This window comes from Haliotis rubra, unplaced genomic scaffold (genome assembly GCF_003918875.1).
Source record: "Haliotis rubra isolate DU_JTF1 unplaced genomic scaffold, ASM391887v1 Scf7, whole genome shotgun sequence".
Taxonomy (NCBI): Eukaryota; Metazoa; Mollusca; class Gastropoda; order Lepetellida; family Haliotidae; genus Haliotis; species Haliotis rubra.
The window spans coordinates 114133-133782 of NW_025767412.1; the positions used below are offsets into that span (position 1 = coordinate 114133).

Consider the following 19650-nt stretch of genomic DNA (forward strand, 5'->3'; position numbering starts at 1 on the left):
ATCCTATCTTTAGTGAAACCGCCAAAGTCTGTTAAAACTGTCAAATCTCGCAATATTAAGAAAATTGATAGGGAGGACTTTAGATCAGATTTACTAAACTCACTACTTTTCACGAGCCAAACTGATGATCCGGAAACTTTATGTGAATTGTATAATGACACCCTATCCCATCTCCTTGATAGGCATGCACCCTTTAAAGAGAAGAATATTCCCGACCGTTCGTCGTTACCATGGTTTAATGAAGAGATCGCTTCTTTAAAAAGAGAGCGTCGTGTCATAGAACGGAGATGGAGACAGTCGGGTTTAGAAGTGTATCGTCAAATGTTCACTGCCGCTAGAAACTGTGTAACTAGGGCAGTACGGAGGGCAAAGTCTGCATACACTCTATCAGCTCTACAGTCAGTAAGATCCAGCAGAGAGATGTATCAGCTCCTAAACCGCTTAGTTGGCAAGGCTAAGGATTCTGCTCTCCCACAGACGTCTGATCTGGGGGAACTTGTGGATAACTTCAATAGCTTTTTTGTTGACAAAATCTGCAAGATTCGAAATGAACTTGATTCATTGGATATACCTGTAACGCATCATGAACCAACGCCATTGGGTCAAGTACACTTCATCAGTGCTTTTGCACCATTTTCAGAAGCAGAGGTCCTAAAGCTTTTAACATCAGCAAGACCAACATTTTGTATGTTGGATCCAGCACCAACACGATTTGTTCTTGAGTTCATTGATGTTTTGCTTCCAGTGATCACACGGATAATAAACAGCAGTTTATCTTCCGGATGTGTCCCCAAGTGTCTGAAGGTCGCTGTTGTTAAGCCACTCCTGAAAAGCCTGGCTTAGACGCTGACACACTATCGAACTATAGGCCTGTCTCTAATTTATCCTTCATATCAAAATTGCTTGAGAAGGCAATCAAGGTACGCCTTGTTGATCACTTGACCTTGAATGATCTCTATGACGTGCATCAGTCTGCATATCGCTCCGATCATTCCACAGAGACCGTACTTCTGCATGTGATGGAGAGACTTCTTGCTGCAGCTGATGCGGGCTATGTTACAGTTCTAACGCTGCTTGATTTATCAGCGGCTTTTGATACCATTGACCATGTTCAACTAACTGAGTGTCTGAAAACAGAATTTGGTATTCATGGCACAGCTCTTGGATGGTTTGTCTCATACCTCAATAATAGGACACAATCTGTGGTCATTCAAGACGTGAAATCGTGTACGCATCAGCTTACATACGGAGTGCCACAAGGTTCCGTTCTTGGGCCCATTCTCTTTCACTCTATATGAAGAATCTCGGCAATATCATTCGGCATCATGTTGTGATGTACGAGTCATATGCTGATGACACCCAGCTGTTGCGTTCCACTAAACCGGACTCACTTCCAGCCGATATGTCTATAATCGAAGACTGTATCCTTGACTCCAAAGCATGGATGATACAAAGGAAGCTGAGATTAAATGACAGTAAGACCGAGGTTTTGCTGTGTGGATCACCCAGTAGCACTGCTAAGGTGGATGTGTCTTCGTTGGTAGTGGGTAATGAGAAAGTTCCTTTCAGTGATTCCGTGAAAGACCTTGGTGTTTTTCTAGACTCAAATTTATCCATGGAAACACACGTAAACTCTGTTTGTAAGTCATGCTATTTTCATCTCAGAAATATTGCTTCCATTCGTGATATTCTGACATTTGATGCAGCTCACCACCTAGTTCGTTCACTTGTTCTCTCACGTTTGGATTATTGCTGCAGTCTTCTTGTAAATATCCGCCAAGATCTATTGTCCAAGCTCCAGAGGATTCAGAACTCTGCGGCGCGATTGATTTGCCGAGTCAACAAGCGCAGTCACATTACACCATTGCTGATACGCTTACATTGGCTGCCCACGAAACAGAGAATAGAATATAAAATCCTCACTCTCGCTTTCAAGTGCCTCCATGACAAAGCTCCAATCTATCTGAAAGATCTCCTCAGTGAATATGTCCCACCACGGCTTTTAAGATCAAGTTCTAATTGTCAGTTGAATGTCCCCAAGGTCAGATTAAAGTCATATGGACATAGACAGTTCTCTTACACAGCTCCCCTTTCTGGAACTCACTGCCTCTTCACATCCGACAAGCCGCGTCCGTGGAATCTTTCCAGTCCCAACTGAAAACTTTCCTTTTTAAACAAGCTTATGAACTTTAATCCTTTCTTCAGATCACTCTATCTTTTAGCGCCTAGAGAAATTGCCTTGCAGTTTGATTTGTGCGCTATACAAGAACACTTATTATTATTATTATTATTACATGCAGAGCGAGTGTTGACGCCGGTGCTCTGATTTCGTGTGGGTTGGAAGCTCTTAGAGGTTCTAATCCTGCTGCTTTATGGGCTCTTAGTATAACGGCTCCCATCCAAAATGATATTGTCATTCTTGAGACTTCCACTGCTATCTCCGTCGACATGGGGATGAATAGGCGCTTAAACTTTCTTCTCCTTGTTTTAGTCTTTTGAAGATATATCTTCAAAGCTCTGACAGGACACAAGGATAAGTCCTGGGTGTCCTTTGGTCCGAGGATCGCAGATAGTGCTGGTACATGGAACTGTCTATCTGGTTGACCAGGTAGTTGATTCTTTGCAATAAAGTCCCATCTAAGTCCTAGATGTACTGCAGCACGGTGCCCCGTGTCGAATCTAGTTCATCCAAAGTCCAGCGCATGTATCTCAGACATTCGAGCTGCAGTGGCTAGGGCAAGTAGGAACAGAGTCTTCTGTGTCAGCAGCTCGAGGGTAGTCTGGTCTAGAGGTTCGTAGGCATCACTCATCCCAGGCTGGTGATCTGAATTTTTTTTGCTGGTCCTCCAGTTTAAAAGATCACAGCAGAGCAAGTAGTTCTGGTACTTTCGTCAACTTGATGCCTGACTTCATAGTGACAAGTGTACTGATAGCTGCCAGATATGTGGATAATGTCGAATCTTTCAGATGTCTTGTATATCTAAGGTGACATAGATATTTCAGCCACTTGAAGAAGAGTAGTTTTCATAGCTGTGAAGCCTTTCCACCTTGCATATTGTTCAAACTTCTGCCATTTGTCGTCATACAAATTACGAGTAGACCTGCGTAATGCTAAGGTTACTGCTTTCGCTGCTCTGGCAGAGTACCCTCTTTTCTTCAGACAGGTTTTGATACGGTCCACACGTGTAGCTGGAACAGTGTTGGGTTCCTGTGGACTTCTTTGGTGTGCGGATGTCTGAGTAGGTTTGGCCATTCTGGTAGTTTGAGGGTTGGACTTCCGAGATCTATTAGGTCTAGAAATCATACTCTCGCTGGCCAATAGGGCACGACCAAAGTCAGTTGTAGCGCCTGTGTCTGTTTGATCTTCATAAGTACTTTCAGTAGTAATATTGGGGATGGAAACGCGTATGTGTTTAGTATGCATCTGTAGTTGTTTGTTGAAACTCGAGGGAACAGGTCTATGCATGGGGATCCTATTTCCCTTATGATGAGCCGGAATGCTTCTGGATGCAGCATCCCTTCCATGGGTGATGGATGAAGTGGTCGGGAAAGAGCATCTGCTAGTACGTTCTTGGCTCCCGGTATGTGACATGCCTTTAACCAGAAGTTTGCATCCTCTGTGATGTTGAACAACTGGAATGTGAGCTGAAGTAGGCTTAGGGATCTTGTTGATCCTTGCCTATTTATTGAGAATGCCACTATAGAGTTGTCTGTGGGGGGCGCGGTGGGCGAACTGGCTAAAGCGCCAGGCTAGTGATCCAGCGAGCTTGAGGTGACGGGATCGAGCCCACCTGTGACCGGGTGTAAAAACCTTGGAGTCAACTTTGTGTGCAGACTCTTTCAGTGTTGTCACAACTGTGTGTACAGTACACAACCCTGTGCACTTAAAAGAACCCACGAATCCGTTGGTATATGACCAGATGGTGGCCACATGAATACGTGCAAACACCCAGTTGCGGGTACAGCAACGTGCAGTAAACTTGGACAAAGTACTGTGACTATGTGTCCCAGTCCACCCAGCTGTGAATGGGTACCTCGTAAGGATGGAATGCCCTATTAACTCGGTGCGCCTAGTGGCTGCAAGAGTTGTATGATCCCCAGGGAGTGGAGATTGACAATACGATGTGCCGTTGAGAATGACATCCAGTGAACGAGGGAAAAACAAAGCGCCTTTGAGCAGCTGAGCTGGATATCGGCGCTTAGTACAAATGTTAGTATGTATGTATGTATGTATGTATGTATGTATGTATGTATGTATGTATGTATGTATGTATGTATGTATGTATGTATGTATGTATGTATGTATGTATGTATGTATGTATGTATGTATGTATGTATGTATGTATGTGTGGACCATCAGCATTCTGTTGTTCAGCAAGCTCAACCATAGTTCTACGGCGTTGATCACAGCTTTCATTTCCAGCAGATTGATGTGAAGATGCTGTTCTGTTTTCGACCACTTCCCTGATGCAACTTGGTTGTTGAGATGCGCACCGTATCCCTGTAGCGATGCATCTACGTAAAGATGTGTGTCAAAGGCCGGCTCTTGTAAATAGGTCCCTCTGCAGACATTATACCTGCAAGTCCACCATAGCAGGTACCTTTTGAGGTTGTCTAGTAGCGTGATAAGGTCGACGCTGTCCAGATGTTTTGCCAGGAATCGTTGCAACGGTCATAGTTGTTATCTTCCTGTGCGAGTCAAGTCCTGCGCTGAAGTCAGTAGACCGAGTAGACATTGCCATGTTCGTAGTGTTAACGGAGAGATGACTGCTTGTGGAATCATGGCTTGTATCTTGACCCAACGATCTTCTGGGACCACAATTCGATTCTGTGTTGTGATAATTCTTATTCCCAGAAATTGCACATCTTGTTTTGGTTCTAACTCCGACTTCATCAGGTTCACTAGCCATCCTAGTTGCAGGGGCAACTTAATTGTGAAGTTCAGCTGCTGTCTGAGTTGATTGGCACTTTGATGAACCTGTATGCTGTCGTTCAGATAACCGGCACTGCGTAGACCTCGATGATGCAGATAGGTGCCGATAGGCTTTGTCATTCGTATGAATAACCATAGAGCTGATGATATTGTACGCAGGCGATCTGTGTTGATCAGCATACATCGAAGCGTTGTCTATTTATAGCAAGGCTGGCTCCAGTGTAGTATCACAGGGGACAGGTACTCATACCGACTTCTATCAGCGACAACTTCCAAGATAAACATGGTTTATCCTGCTGTCAAGGCTAGACATCTATTAGATTCCCATGATGATAACAGGCTGTAGTTGTATACTGTTTTCAAGGCTGCAGATGAAGTATTCCCCCGTTCAACGGGTTTGTTTACAAGTCAGTAAACTTGCTGGCGCCTGCTCTGTCAGTTAAAGGTGTTGTCTGTCCTGGACCAATCAGCTTCCAAGCATGATGCCACCGGTGTTGTTGCAAGTTGGCCTCCATAAAATCTGGTGCAATAGTTGGTTGAGTAAAAGCGCGCGTAATACTACGCCGCTCATATAAACCTCTTGAATAAGGGTTGCTCCAAGTGTAAATTCTTGTTCAGTGATATTAATCACGTATTCCTATTGTGGATAATATAAGCCAGAGTGACGAAGGAGGCTGTCGAGACGTATGTCTGTATGCATCTTGAAGAAATACCGATGTTGAATATAGTTGATAGGATATAAATTCCTAATCCCCACGCTGAGTGACAAGTGTTAATAATATCATCTGTACGTCCGTTCAAGGATTCTTGAAGGCGGTGTTAACCTTAAGCCCTTTACAAAGGTCACCTTTAGGTTCTCCAGTACTTGAGATATCAGCTTCATAGGTGATATCATAATGGAGTCGAAGTCATCAGGATATATGCAGTACGTGTCTGTTGGGTTGGAGTGAGTGAGTGAACGACAATATCAGCAGGCCTTCTGCTACCCAGGATAAGACCTCAGCATCCATGTAGATGAAGGGATTCCTTTCATCAAGTAGGCTGTCATCCGAAACTGAACTTACTACAGGTGTAAGGTTCGTGCAGGTTGTAGAGTTGTGCAGGCTGTAAACTGTAGAGATCGCACATGTTGTTGATCTTTTTTGTTGAGTTATAAACTCTGACAAAACCATCCGTTTTCATTCTGACAGCGGATTCTTGAATGTTTTAATCATTGCTTCATTTTATTCAGCCGTATGGTGATAGAGTCGACATCATCATCCTGCCTGTTGATCTAAGGGTTCGTTAACTCTAGGGTTCGCGAACCCTGTAGATGTCTGCGTTGCTGATATCTGCCTGTAGATCTGAGAGTTCGCGAACCTTGTGGATGTCTGCATTACTGATATCTGCTTGTTGATCTGAGGGTTCGCGCCCTTGTAGATGCCTGCGTTGCTAATATCGCCTGTTGATCTCCCCCCAGGTTCGCGAACCCTGTAGATGTCTGCGTTGCCTCCCTTACTCGAACCTTCCTTTCGCGAACCTCCCTTTTGCGAACCTCCCTTTCGCGAACCTTCCCTTCACGAACCCTGCCTTCCCGAACCTTCCTTTCGAGAACCTTGCCCCGAACATCTGCATAGGCTGCGGGATTTAGATGAGGATTGACTGGATCTCGGTGAGGGCCTTCTTGACGTTCTCAAACATTGAGGGTTCGCAGATGCATCTGGGAGGTTTGTGGAACCTTCCTCTTCCATGATGATAGAGTCTTCTGAGTGTGAATATCTTCGCGAATCTCATCTGTAGTTGTAAACCTCTGGGGTGTAGCTGCTTCAGGTTCGCGCAGGTCGTAGGGTTTGCGAACGTTGACCGCCATCGTAGGGTTCTGCCGAACTGCTACTTCTTCGGTGAACCAACACTCCATCATCAAGGCCATCATCAGGTAGAAGTATCGGCGGGTCAGCAAAAAACGTCTGCTTCGGCAGGCGGCACAAAGTCTTCATTAAACGATCTCTGATGAGATGTTTTACCGGAACGAGACTGGATGCAGAAGACTTCTTCTGCGTCGAGGTCGATAAAGACATCTTCTTCTTAGACTGCGATGACGCGTCGGACAAGTTAGACCTCTTCATAGCAGCAGTTAAATCTCAAACAACAGCAGACGACTGCCCCTGCAGCGTACTCGACATAGCACTTGAATTATGTATCTCTGCAGTAGCAAACAACATATGGTTACCAGCTTAATCTTCAGGTTTATCAACCATGACTTGTGATGACTTCCTCACCCGATCCATCGCACATCTATAGATGTAAGACAAATATTGATTAAATTGTAAATTTGATAAACCAATGCAATATGTACAACGCAAGGTGGAAGAACATGGCTTAATGCACGATGGGCATTGGGGGTGAGGATCAGCCACTGATAGCCGGTACCTGCAAACACTGCAAGATTTGATGAAATATAAACAAGTTACATTGCGAAGAAAACATGTCACAAACTACAAATAATTTTTACATATAATACACATTAGTTATAGCCAAATACCATACACAGCGTTAATTTCGATAGATAGGATCTAGATCTAGATATAAAGGATATATGCCGTATACGGGACTCCAGTGCTCGCCCAACCATCCGCTTGGGCGAAAAGGGAGAGAGTGACAAGTAAGGCTGGTCACATGACTGTTTGCATGGGAGAAGGGAGGTAACTCATGGGTGAGTGTACTTTTATGTCCGCTTTAGGGAACTACAAAGGATTCAAGTGTTCCACTACCATTCGCATAGAAGAGGGAGATAAGGAAAGATCATGAGTCAGGATAAGGAAAAATAATGGATACTTACTCCCATTTCATGCAGGCAGAATATTGACCTGTGAGCAGATGCAGTTAAATACTTACACTAGCATGATCAAGGAAGATTAATGTGTTCGTTCACCAAACTAACTCAATTAAGGAAGGACAATGTGTTAGTTTATAACACAAACTCAATCAAGGGAGAAAAATGTGTTAGTTCATGACACTAACTCAATCAAGGGAGAACAATATGTTATTTCATGACACTAACTCTATCAAGGGAGAACAATGTGCTAGTTCATGACACTAACTCTATCAAGGGAGAACAATGTGTTAGTTCATGACACTAACTCTATCAAGGGAGAACAATGTGTTAGTTCATGGCACTAACTCTATCAAGGGAGAACAATGTGTTAGTTCATACACTAACTCTATCAAGGGAGAACAATGTGTTAGTTCATGACACTAACTCTATCAAGGGAGAACAATGTGTTAGTTCATGACACTAACTCTATCAAGGGAGAACAATGTGTTAGTTCATGACACTAACTCTATCAAGGGAGAACAATGTGTTAGTTCATACACTAACTCTATCAAGGGAGAACAATGTGTTAGTTCATGACACACTAACTCTATCAAAGGGGAGAACAATGTGTTAGTTCATACACTAACTCTATCAAGGGAGAACAATGTGTTAGTTCATACACTAACTCTATCAAGGGAGAACAATGTGTTAGTTCATGACACTAACTCTATCAAGGGAGAACAATGTGTTAGTTCATGACACTAACTCTATCAAGGGAGAACAATGTGTTAGTTCATGACACTAACTCTATCAAGGGAGAACAATGTGTTAGTTCATGACACTAACTCTATCAAGGGAGAACAATGTGTTAGTTCATACACTAACTCTATCAAGGGAGAACAATGTGTTAGTTCATGACACTAACTCTATCAAGGAGAGAACAATGTGTTAGTTCATACACTAACTCTATCATCAACTAACTCTATCAAGGAGAACAATGTGTTAGTTCATGACACTAACTCTATCAAGGGAGAACAATGTGTTAGTTCATGACACTAACTCTATCAAGGGAGAACAATGTGTTAGTTCATACACTAACTCTATCAAGGGAGAACAATGTGTTAGTTCATGACACTAACTCTATCAAGGGAGAACAATGTGTTAGTTCATGACACTAACTCTATCAAGGGAGAACAATGTGTTAGTTCATGACACTAACTCTATCAAGGGAGAACAATGTGTTAGTTCATGTGTTACACTAACTCTATCAAGGGAGAACAATGTGTTAGTTAGTTCATACACTAACTCTATCAAAGGGAGAACAATGTGTTAGTTCATTCATCTATCAAGGGAGAACAATGTGTTAGTTCATGCACTAACTCTATCAACTCTACTCATATCTCTATCAAGGGAGAACAATGTGTTAGTTCATGACACTAACTCTATCAAGGGAGAACAATGTGTTAGTTCATGACACTAACTCTATCAAGGGAGAACAATGTGTTAGTTCATGACACTAACTCTATCAAGGGAGAACAATGTGTTAGTTCATACACTAACTCTATCAAGGGAGAACAATGTGTTAGTTCATGACACTAACTCTATCAAGGGAGAACAATGTGTTAGTTCATGACACTAACTCTATCAAGGGAGAACAATGTGTTAGTTCATACACTAACTCTATCAAGGGAGAACAATGTGTTAGTTCATACACTAACTCTATCAAGGGAGAACAATGTGTTAGTTCATGACACTAACTCTATCAAGGGAGAACAATGTGTTAGTTCATGACACTAACTCTATCAAGGGAGAACAATGTGTTAGTTCATGACACTAACTCTATCAAGGGAGAACAATGTGTTAGTTCATGACACTAACTCTATCAAGGGAGAACAATGTGTTAGTTCATGACACTAACTCAATCAAGGGAGAACAATATGTTATTTCATGACACTAACTCAATCAAGGGAGAAAAATGTGTTATTTCATGACACTAACTCTATCAAGGGAGAACAATGTGTTATTTCACGACACTAACTCAATCAAGGGAGAAAAATGTGTTAGTTCATAGCACTAACTCAATCAAGGGAGAACAATATGTTATTTCACGACACTAACTCAATCAAGGGAGAAAAATGTGTTAGTTCATAGAACTAACTCAATCAAGGGAGAACACGTTGAGTCTAGTTTTACGCTGTTTTTAGCAATATTCTAGCATTATCACGGCGGGGACACCGGAAATGGGCTTTACTGGTAACCTCCCCAACTGGTCTCCCTAGGGCTCCTTTTCAATATAAATGGGCTTGTTTGTTACTATCAAAATTATATATATTCAGAGACTAAGCCTTAGTCTACCAACATCCCATAACACCTACATCCCATAACCCCAACATCCCATAACCCCTACATCCCATAACCCCAACATCCCATAACCCCCACATCCCATAACCCCCACATCCCATAACCCCTACATCCCATAACCCCAACAGCTTACAACAACAATCCTGCCTGGTACCTATTTCATACAATGGACCAGCCCAAACACTTAGAATGGTTTTAATGGATGATAACAAAAATATCTTTAAAAAAGTTCAGTAATATTGAACTTGAGGTTTTATTAACTTCATTAAATATCATAATGTCATAACATATTAAATGTTTTCTATGTTTTATTTTTCTACATATAATCTGTCAACCTGAAGCAAATTGGCTTTGCTATGTTACAGCCTCACGATCCCCATTTTGTTTGACTTTATCTTGGTACCCCCCCCCAAAAAAACAAAATCTGCAATAAATGCATCAGAAAGAAAATATGCAATAAACATTTTGTGTCTTTGAGATAGGCAGAAGTCTGCTAGAATAAAACTTAGATATTAAAGTGCATAAAAGCAATTTGAAACTGCAATCGCTTGTTAAAGTTTTACTGAAAGAGCTTGTTTTGGAGACACTACCCAACCCCTTCCAGAAGACGTAATCAGAAGGACATAACTTATTCTAATGTTTTCACTTATTTATACGTGATGTCAAGGGTTCAAACTAAACACTGAATGGTCTCACAAGTGTCAGCTCTCAATATATTGTAAACAGTACCAGCTTGAATATCTGGACACAGTTTTTGAAAGAATAAAATAGGGGTATCCTTGAAAAACAGTCCCCCGTCCAAATGTAAATCAAACAATCCAAATCTTTGAAGGCTGATTATGATGAGCAGTCATCCAATATTTTACTGAACATATTTTATATGATATTATCTAAGGGCATACCATTATCCAAGAGGTACCAAATAACAGATCGTTTTTATTTTTTGCAATTTTTTAAAGAAATACTATACCCCAATGTGTTGTGATATGTTAAATTTTTTTGATATGGCTTTGCTAATAATTTCTTCAAAATAAAATGGAAGCTTTTCAAACATTCCACATCGTGACTACTTTTTGAATGCCCCTTGTATATACCATCCCAAATCATCTCAAATTATTTATCTCAGTTTACTATCACCAACACTATTACAACTGATATTATTACGATTTGCAAATTCTGTCTACTTATTATGTATATCAGGAAGCTGAAAAAACTAGTTCAACATTTAATTCATCTCATTTATTTAAAATGAACTACTAAAACCCTAATAACCACATCACAATCTTATTCCCTTCTCATCGGTATACTCTGTGCAAGTTCAACTCCACCCTGTAATCGCCTTTGGGTCAGTTCATTATGCCAGACAGGTAAATGCAGCGTGTTGTTTTGTAGGGGTACTGGGCTGTAGGGGTTATGGCATGTAGGGGTTTTGTGAGACAACCGCTTCACCCATTGTACCCATGTGGGGAATCAAACCTTGGTCTTCAGCATGATGAGCGGACACTTAAACCACTAGGCTACCCCACCAGCCTTAGGTATACATAAGGTGCATATGGCACCTTACATAGGACCACTTTAACAAAAGATTCAAAATTCATTTCAATCTGTTTCTGCTCTTGAAGGCATACTAATTATAACATAATATAATTTGATATAAAAAATGTTGCAGTTTCATAGTTTTTCGTTGCCGTTTTTACTGTTTCAGTAGCGAGGTAATGTGTTTATGTTGCTTAATTAATGATTAATGTGGGCTTTTCTGCGTTTTTCTGCACAGTGGGAAAGTTTTCTTTGGTAGGCCTGCATAAGGGTGAAATGGTACAGATCTTTGACATTGTTTAAGCTACAGTATGTACATGCTCTTACAGACACATGATCATAGGGCCTGGGGCCTGGAATGTTTTCCAAAAGAATTACATTTTCTCCCTTAAAAGATTATTTTGCCTTGGGAATAATATCATTTTTATGTCTTTTATCAAATGTCCATGTCCATATATGGAGAAGGAAACGAAATACAAATGTCATCAAGTGACCAGTATACAACGTAACCATGGTGATCAGGGTTTTACACAGACTTTTAAAAGTGGGAGTCATGGTGACTCACAATATTTTATTTTTGGGAGTCATTTTCAATATTTGGGAGTTCTCTGGAACAATCTGACAATATCATTTTTTGCTTATCAAATCGATTTTATTGAACTGAGTTGTGAGGGTCACCCATAAAACTTGCATCAAGCTTGACTCGTATGATAATATTTTGAGAGTCGTTGTTACGTCAAATACACAGGAATCACGCGTCATGTAAAACCCTGGGTGATACAATTTTTCAAGAATGTGTACTTACGGTCACCAAGTGAGATACTTGATCATTTTCATTTTCACTGACACTAACTGGCTTGTTGCTTGGAGTACAGAGAAGTGAGGTGGCCTTGACCTCAGTGACATTGCAGAGTGAAGACCCAACTTTGACCTTGAACTCTGATGGGTGCAAAATAAGGTCAAGGTACTCTCCCTGAAAGGAAAAATATCAGCTAAAAATCAAAATCATTGATGTTCACAATATTCAAAGCGATCAATATAAACTACTAGGCAAAAGGAAATTATCATCTAATTCACTTGACCAAAAAATTGAAACAAGAAGACAAAGTCATCAATATCCCCAGCAATGGCAAAATACTCTTCATGATTATGTCTACGAGTTATGATTATGTCAAATATTTAGGTGTGTATATAGAAAAGTGGAAGGAGAGCATTGAAAGGTTTTAAAGTTCTGCAGACCAGAAAGGAGCACTATCACCAATTTCAGTCTAAGTACCACCAATTTCAGTCTAAGTCTTGTTGCCATGGAAATGCCAACAATATTATATTCAGAATTCCAAAACTACCAAAAGGCACCAGTACACCACCAGATCAATCTATGTGCCAAGTTTGGTGAAGAAATAGTTAACGGTTTTAGAGTTTTGCTTCGGAAAAGAGCACTACCACCAATTTCAGTCTAAGTCAAACTTGTTGGCATGGAAATGCCAAAAATATTATATTCAGAATTCCAAAACTACCAAAAGGCACCAGTACACCACCAGACCAATCTATGTGCCAAGTTTGGTGAAGAAATAGTAAACGGTTTGAGAGTTCTGTCTCGAGCTTGAATAGAGCACTACACCACCAGTACACAGTCTAAGTTTGGTGAAGAAATGTTGCCAGAGTGGAAATGCCAAAACCAATTTCAGTCTAAGTATTTTATTCATAGAATTCCAAAACTACCAAAAGGCACCAGTACACCACCAGACCAATCTATGTGCCAAGTTTGGTGAAGAAATAGTTAACGGTTTGAGAGTTTTGCTTCGGAAAAGAGCACTACCACCAATTTCAGTCTAAGTCGAGCTTGTTGCCATAGAAATGCCAAAAATATTTTATTCAGAATTCCCAAACTACCAAAAGGCACCAGTACACCACCAGACCAATCTATGTGCCAAGTTTGGTGAAGAAATAGTTAACGGTTTGAGAGTTTTGCTTCGGAAAAGAGCACTACCACCAATTTCAGTCTAAGTCGAGCTTGTTGCCATAGAAATGCCAAAAATATTTTATTCAGAATTCCAAAACTACAAAAAGGCACCAGTACACCACCAGATCTATCTATGTGCCAAGTTTGGTGAAGAAATATTGAAAGGTTTGAGAGTTCTGCTCCGGAAAAGAGCACTACCACCAATTTCAGTCTAAGTCGAGCTTGTTGCCATAGAAATGCCAAAAATATTTTATTCAGAATTCCAAAACTACAAAAAGGCACCAGTACACCACTAGATCTATCTATGTGCCAAGTTTGGTGAAGAAATATTGAAAGGTTTGAGAGTTCTGCTCCGGAAAAGAGCACTACCACCAATTTCAGTCTAAGTCGAACTTGTTGCCATGGAAATGCCAAAAATATTTTATTCAGAATTCCAAAACTGCCAAAAGGCACCAGTACACCACCAGATCAATGTATGTGCCAAGTTTGGTGAAGAAATAGTTAACGCTTTTAGAGTTCTGCTCCGGAAAAGACAAATGTGCACGCACGCACGCACGGACGGAGTCCATTTTAATACCCCCCGCAAAACGCGTTGCGGAGGATAACAAAGGCATATGCGAGATTGTTTAAGATTATTTTACAAACAGAAATCATTTTGGAAAAATTTGATTGATGATTCATTGTAATGTGGGTCTCACATCTGCAATTTATTAAGAAAGATTAAGGGATTAACATTAAAATTTACACAAATCAGAGTTATTTAAAAAGAGCATAATGAGTCACATAATGAGACAGAAGTCAGGGGACACGTCATCAATAGCAAGTGTCACCACACTGGGCATTAATACACATCTTCTCAGTCGGCAATTACGTCAGCAGGAATCCTTTTCCATAAGCCCCACAGATCAAGGTGATCCTAGAGATGTTCAATTGGGTTCATGTCTGGAGAACGAGCTGGACAAGGCAATACATTGACGTTATTGTTTTGTTTGAAGGTATCCTGGACCAACCCTGGTGGTATGAGGCCTTGCAAAATGACCCCTCTTTGCTGTTGTCGTTTGGGAGATATTTGCAGCAGATGCTTTTCTTTTGAGAAGCCATTGCTGGATACAAATTCTTTACATTTTCAAGTCAAGCAGGCGATGAAATTAAAAATACCCGCAACTTTTTACAGGCTTACAAGCATTGACCAATCAGAGGGCTTGCTTCGACCACACCTCCATTTTAAGCAGACCTATTTGTCATCCTTTTGTGACTAGATCGTTTAGTTGAGGGTCAAAATTGGGTTTCGATCGACTTGCTGAAATAAGAATAAAGTATTGGTAGGTGTCATGAGTGGTGCTTGATAGGCCAATCATCGATGACTATGTTTACATTAAGTTTTAATCGATTGCATGCGATGGTAGCGAAACCAAGAAAAATATAAATGTCAAAAATCTGTAAATAACAAAAGGCAACACGTAAGCTTATGTCTGATATATCTATCAAGTCTTGAAGAAAGATATTGATCGGGTTTCGAGTTGTGCTTCGGAAACGAAGGTCACCCCTCCCTTTTGAGATTAAATTAATCTCGTTTCCATGGAAACCAAGAAAAATAAAAATGACAAAAATCTGCAAATACCAAAAGGCACGACTTCAAGATCTGTCTCATATATCTGCAAAGTTCTGTTGAAAGATATTGAACGGTTTTTGAGTTGTGCTCTGGAAACGACGCCCATCCCTCCGTTTTTAGACTAAGTCCAAAATGTTTCCATGGAAACCAAAAAAATATAAATGCCCAAAAATTTGCAAATAGCAAAAGGCACCACTTGAGGTTCGGTTTGATATAACTACCAATTTTTGCTGAAAAATATTGATCGGTTTTCGAGTTGTGCTCCGGAAACGAAGGCCATCTCTCCCTTTTGAGATTAAGTTCAACTTGTTTCCATGGAAACCAAGATAAATAAAACTCAAAAAATTCTGCCAACAGCAAAAGGCACCACTTTAGGTTCTGTTTGCTATATCTACCAAGTTTTGTTGAAAAATATTGAACGGTTTTTGAGTTGTGCTCCGGAAAGGAAACCAATCCCTCATTTTTGAGACTAAGTCCGAAACGTTTCCATGGAAACCAAGAGAAATAACAAGAGTCATCAGAAGATGACATATCCCCCCGGCCCCCACATCTTTGAAAGAACAAATCATCTGACAGTTACTTAAAGTCCAGCTTGATTTTAGACTAAGTGCAAATAGTTCCATGGAAATCATGGAAAAAATACATTACAAATATCTGCAAATAGCAAAAGGCACCACTTCAAGATCTGCCTCACATATCTGCCAAGTTTTACTGAAAGATATTAAGAAGTTTTTGAGCTGTGCTCCGGAAACAAAACCTACCCCGCCCTTTTGAGACTAAATCTGAATCGTTTCCATGGAAACCAAGAAAAATAAAAATGACAAAAATCTGCAAATAGCAAATGGCACCACTTAAGGTTCTGTTTGATATATCTACCAAGTCTTGTTGAAAAATATTGAACGGTTCTTGAGTTATACTCCGGAAACGAAGCCCACCCCTCCCTTTTGGGATTAAGTCCGAATCGTTTCCATGAAAATCGGGAAAAATAAATATGCCAAATTCTGCCAAATAGCAAAAGGCACCACTTTAGGATCTGTTTGATATATCTACCAAGTTTTGTTGAAAAATACTGAATGGTTCTTGAGTTATGCTTCGGAAATGAAGCCCACCCCTCCCTTTTGGGACTAAGTCCGAATCGTTTAAGGTTCTGTTTGATATATCAACCAAGTTTTGTTGAAAAATATTGAACGGTTCTTGAGTTATGCTCCAGAAACGAAGCCCACCCCTCCCTTTTGGGGCTAAGTCCGAATCGTTTCCATGGAAACCGGGATAAATAAAAATGCCAAAAATCTGCAAATAGCAAAAGGCACCACTTAAGGTTCTGTTTGATATATCTACCAAGCCTTGTTGAAAAATATTTAACGGTTTTTTAGTTATGCTCGGGAAACAAAATGATTACGGACGGACAGATAGACGAGGCGTCGACTATATCACACCACATTACATGCCAGGGATAAAAATGACACTAACCAATTTTGTTCGATGATTGCTTGTTGGTAATGAACCAATCATCAATTATGAGATTTTAACTAATATTACACTAATATTGATGAGAGTGAGTGAGGGATTTAGGTTTTATCTGAGCAATATTCCAGTGATATCAGTTTATGTAATGTGGAGGGAAAGCCTGAAGTGATGACAGACTCAGATGTTTACCACTGCACCTTGTACAGCAAATTGTGGCACTTAGATATGACTGAGCCATCCTTGCCTGGCATTTTCCGAACTTGGAACTGACAAAGTACAAACTTGTGTCTTCAGCTCTAAAAAGTTTTTAATGATGCACAGATAAAACCATTTCCAATAGAACAGATATTATTTAATATAGTCTATATATCAAATGTAAAATGTCCCACTCATCAATATCCCACTATACAATTACAACCTGTAAACAACTCTGGACCAGACAATCCAGTGATTGATATGAACAACAATCCACCAGCAGACAATCAAGTCACCAAGCTGACTACCAGATCCACCAAGTTGTCCTCTACAATCAGCCACGGTTCCAGGGGCCTGTTTCAACCTGTAAGTTCCATGGGGCCATTACTTTGTATTTGATAGCAAATATTCAAACAATGACGAGCAAGTCTTACCTCAATCTGCAAATGTTCATCTGTGACAGGGAAGTAGTATATGTGGGCATCTCCTTTGAATTTGTGAAATTTGGGATCAAGATAGTACTGAAAATTGCTGATCCGGGCCTGCTTGTATGGGAATGAGGAAACACCAAGACTCTTCACTCCGTCCATTATGAAGAAGACTTGTATCCCCACTGGAAGTTTTTCAGACGGAGGTGTTGAGAGGGTTTCTGACACATCTAAGGCATTGCAAACCATGGAATTACCTCCTTCACCGACTACACACGCCTGGAACAGATGTATTCATGCATTTTACGGGACTGCACTGACACAGAAATCATGCATTATTGATGCAATCTGTGTTGAGTGAGTGAGTTTGGTTTTACGCTGCTATTAGCAATATTCCAGCAATATCACAGCGGGGGACACCACAAATGGGCTTCACACATTGTACCCACGTGGGGAATCGAACCTGGGTCTTTGGCGTGACAAGCAAATGCTTTAACCACTAGGCTACCCCACAGCCCCAAATCTGTGTAGAAATTATAGGGGTTAACTTAGCTGTTGCTTTGATTTGATCCAACAGCAAGTCAACTGATTCTCATGATAAGTGATGTCAACACAAACATACTGACATTGGGATACTGATAGAATTAGCTATAAATCAGTGTTTGTCAGTACCTTCTCTATTATTTACATTCATGTGAAGAAAGTCCACTTCTGTCCCGGATGAACACACAATTCAACATTTGGTCGAGCTCACTTTTTGACACTTTTTCGGACCTTAGTTGATCACAACACGGCATTATGGGGAGCTATCATGAGATTTGAAGGTATTGGTTGTTATTGAGAGGGAGGGAAGGGTTTGAGGAGATAGGCAATTATGAGAGGAAAGAGGAGGGGCGGTCTTGAGGGTGCAGGGTGTTACTGAAGGAGGGGGGAAACTTTGAGGGGTTTGGGAGGAGTTTAGGGGGTTGAAGTGTTGAAGGTCATCTCAAAGTGTTTAGAAACGGGGAGTTCCTGATGAGAGAGTATTCTGTCTGGAACTTTGCTCACCTCTGACTTCTCTATGACAACATTATTATCGATACCACCAATCCGAGGTTGTGCGACAGATCCCAGGTGGGTCCCCTTCACCGTAATCTTCCGGCCCCCACTGAAACAGACCACAGCATAACAGTGTTCAAGATTGATATCAGATTTCCTGAAGTAAATTTAGGTCGGACTCAATCAATAATAGTCTGACTCAATCAATGGTAATGTTTCAATGTACACAATATACCACTTTGCCACCAAACTTGTTTCTAAACATGCACATCTTCTACCATGAAGACCGCCTCTGTGGTGTAGTGGTTAGAGCGTCCGCCCAGAAAGCGGAAGGTCGCGGGTTCGATCCCCGGTCGCGTCATACCAAAAGACGTTAAAATATGGTACTTGTTGGTCTCTGTCTGGCGCTCGGCATTAATGGATACAACAAGGACTGGTCGGCTCGGAGTCTGTATAATGTGTCTGAGTGGGGTATTCATGCTTCACTGCGGCATGGTATCTCAGTGGGCTAGCACTATAAAACCAGCTTAAGTCTGGGCTAGTACAAGCAGCTGCACATGCACATACACACGCATGCACGTCGTCATATGAGCGAAATATTCTCAAGTACCACGTAAAACCCAATTTCACCTCACCTCGCCTCTACCATGAACTAAGTGTTTTAGCAGTTGGTGTGGCAGTGACCATGAATGCAATCACATCCAAGAACTAGAAAAAACAGATGTCTCCCCTTCCCCCAATTCAACGTTGAGACCTCAAACAATTCATTTGATTCCTTCAATTTCAAAATCTCTAAGTATGTTCAGCAAAATACACAGAGAAAGTTCATGGTGTTTTATAGTAGTACATGTATATAGTTGATGCTTCTAAGCTTACCAATAATTGGTATTAAGTATACAAAATTTGGTGAAGATGGGTGAAGTGCTTTTAGAGTTAAGTTCCGAACACAAACCCTACCCTTCAAAAAGAACAAGTTCAAATTTGTTGCCATTGAAACAGATAAAAACAAGAAGACAAAGTCATCAATATCCCCCGCAATGGCAAAATACTCTTCATGATTATGTCTACGAGTTATGATTATGTCAAATATTTAGGTGTGTATATAGAAAAGTGGTAGGAGAGTATTGAAAGGTTTTTAAATTTCTGCTCCAGAAAGGAGCACTATCACCAGTTTCAGTTTATGTCAAACTTGTTGCCATGGAAACGCCAACAATAGTATATTCAGAATTCTAAAACTACCAAAAAGGAACCAGTACACCACCAGACCAATCTATGTGCCAAGTTTGGTGAAGAAATAGTGAATGGTTTTAGAGTTCAGCTCCG

At 40.7% G+C, this 19650-nt stretch overlaps 1 protein-coding gene across 1 annotated transcript in view; it reads right to left on the bottom strand.

Moving 5' to 3' along the window:
- Positions 1-19650, bottom strand: part of LOC124258576 (hepatocyte growth factor receptor-like) — a 79451-nt gene that overhangs the window by 12929 nt on the left and 46872 nt on the right. The window contains 3 exon segments of the mRNA XM_046692641.1: positions 12430-12597; positions 17296-17568; positions 18337-18436. Coding sequence (XP_046548597.1) covers positions 12430-12597; positions 17296-17568; positions 18337-18436 — 541 coding nt within the window.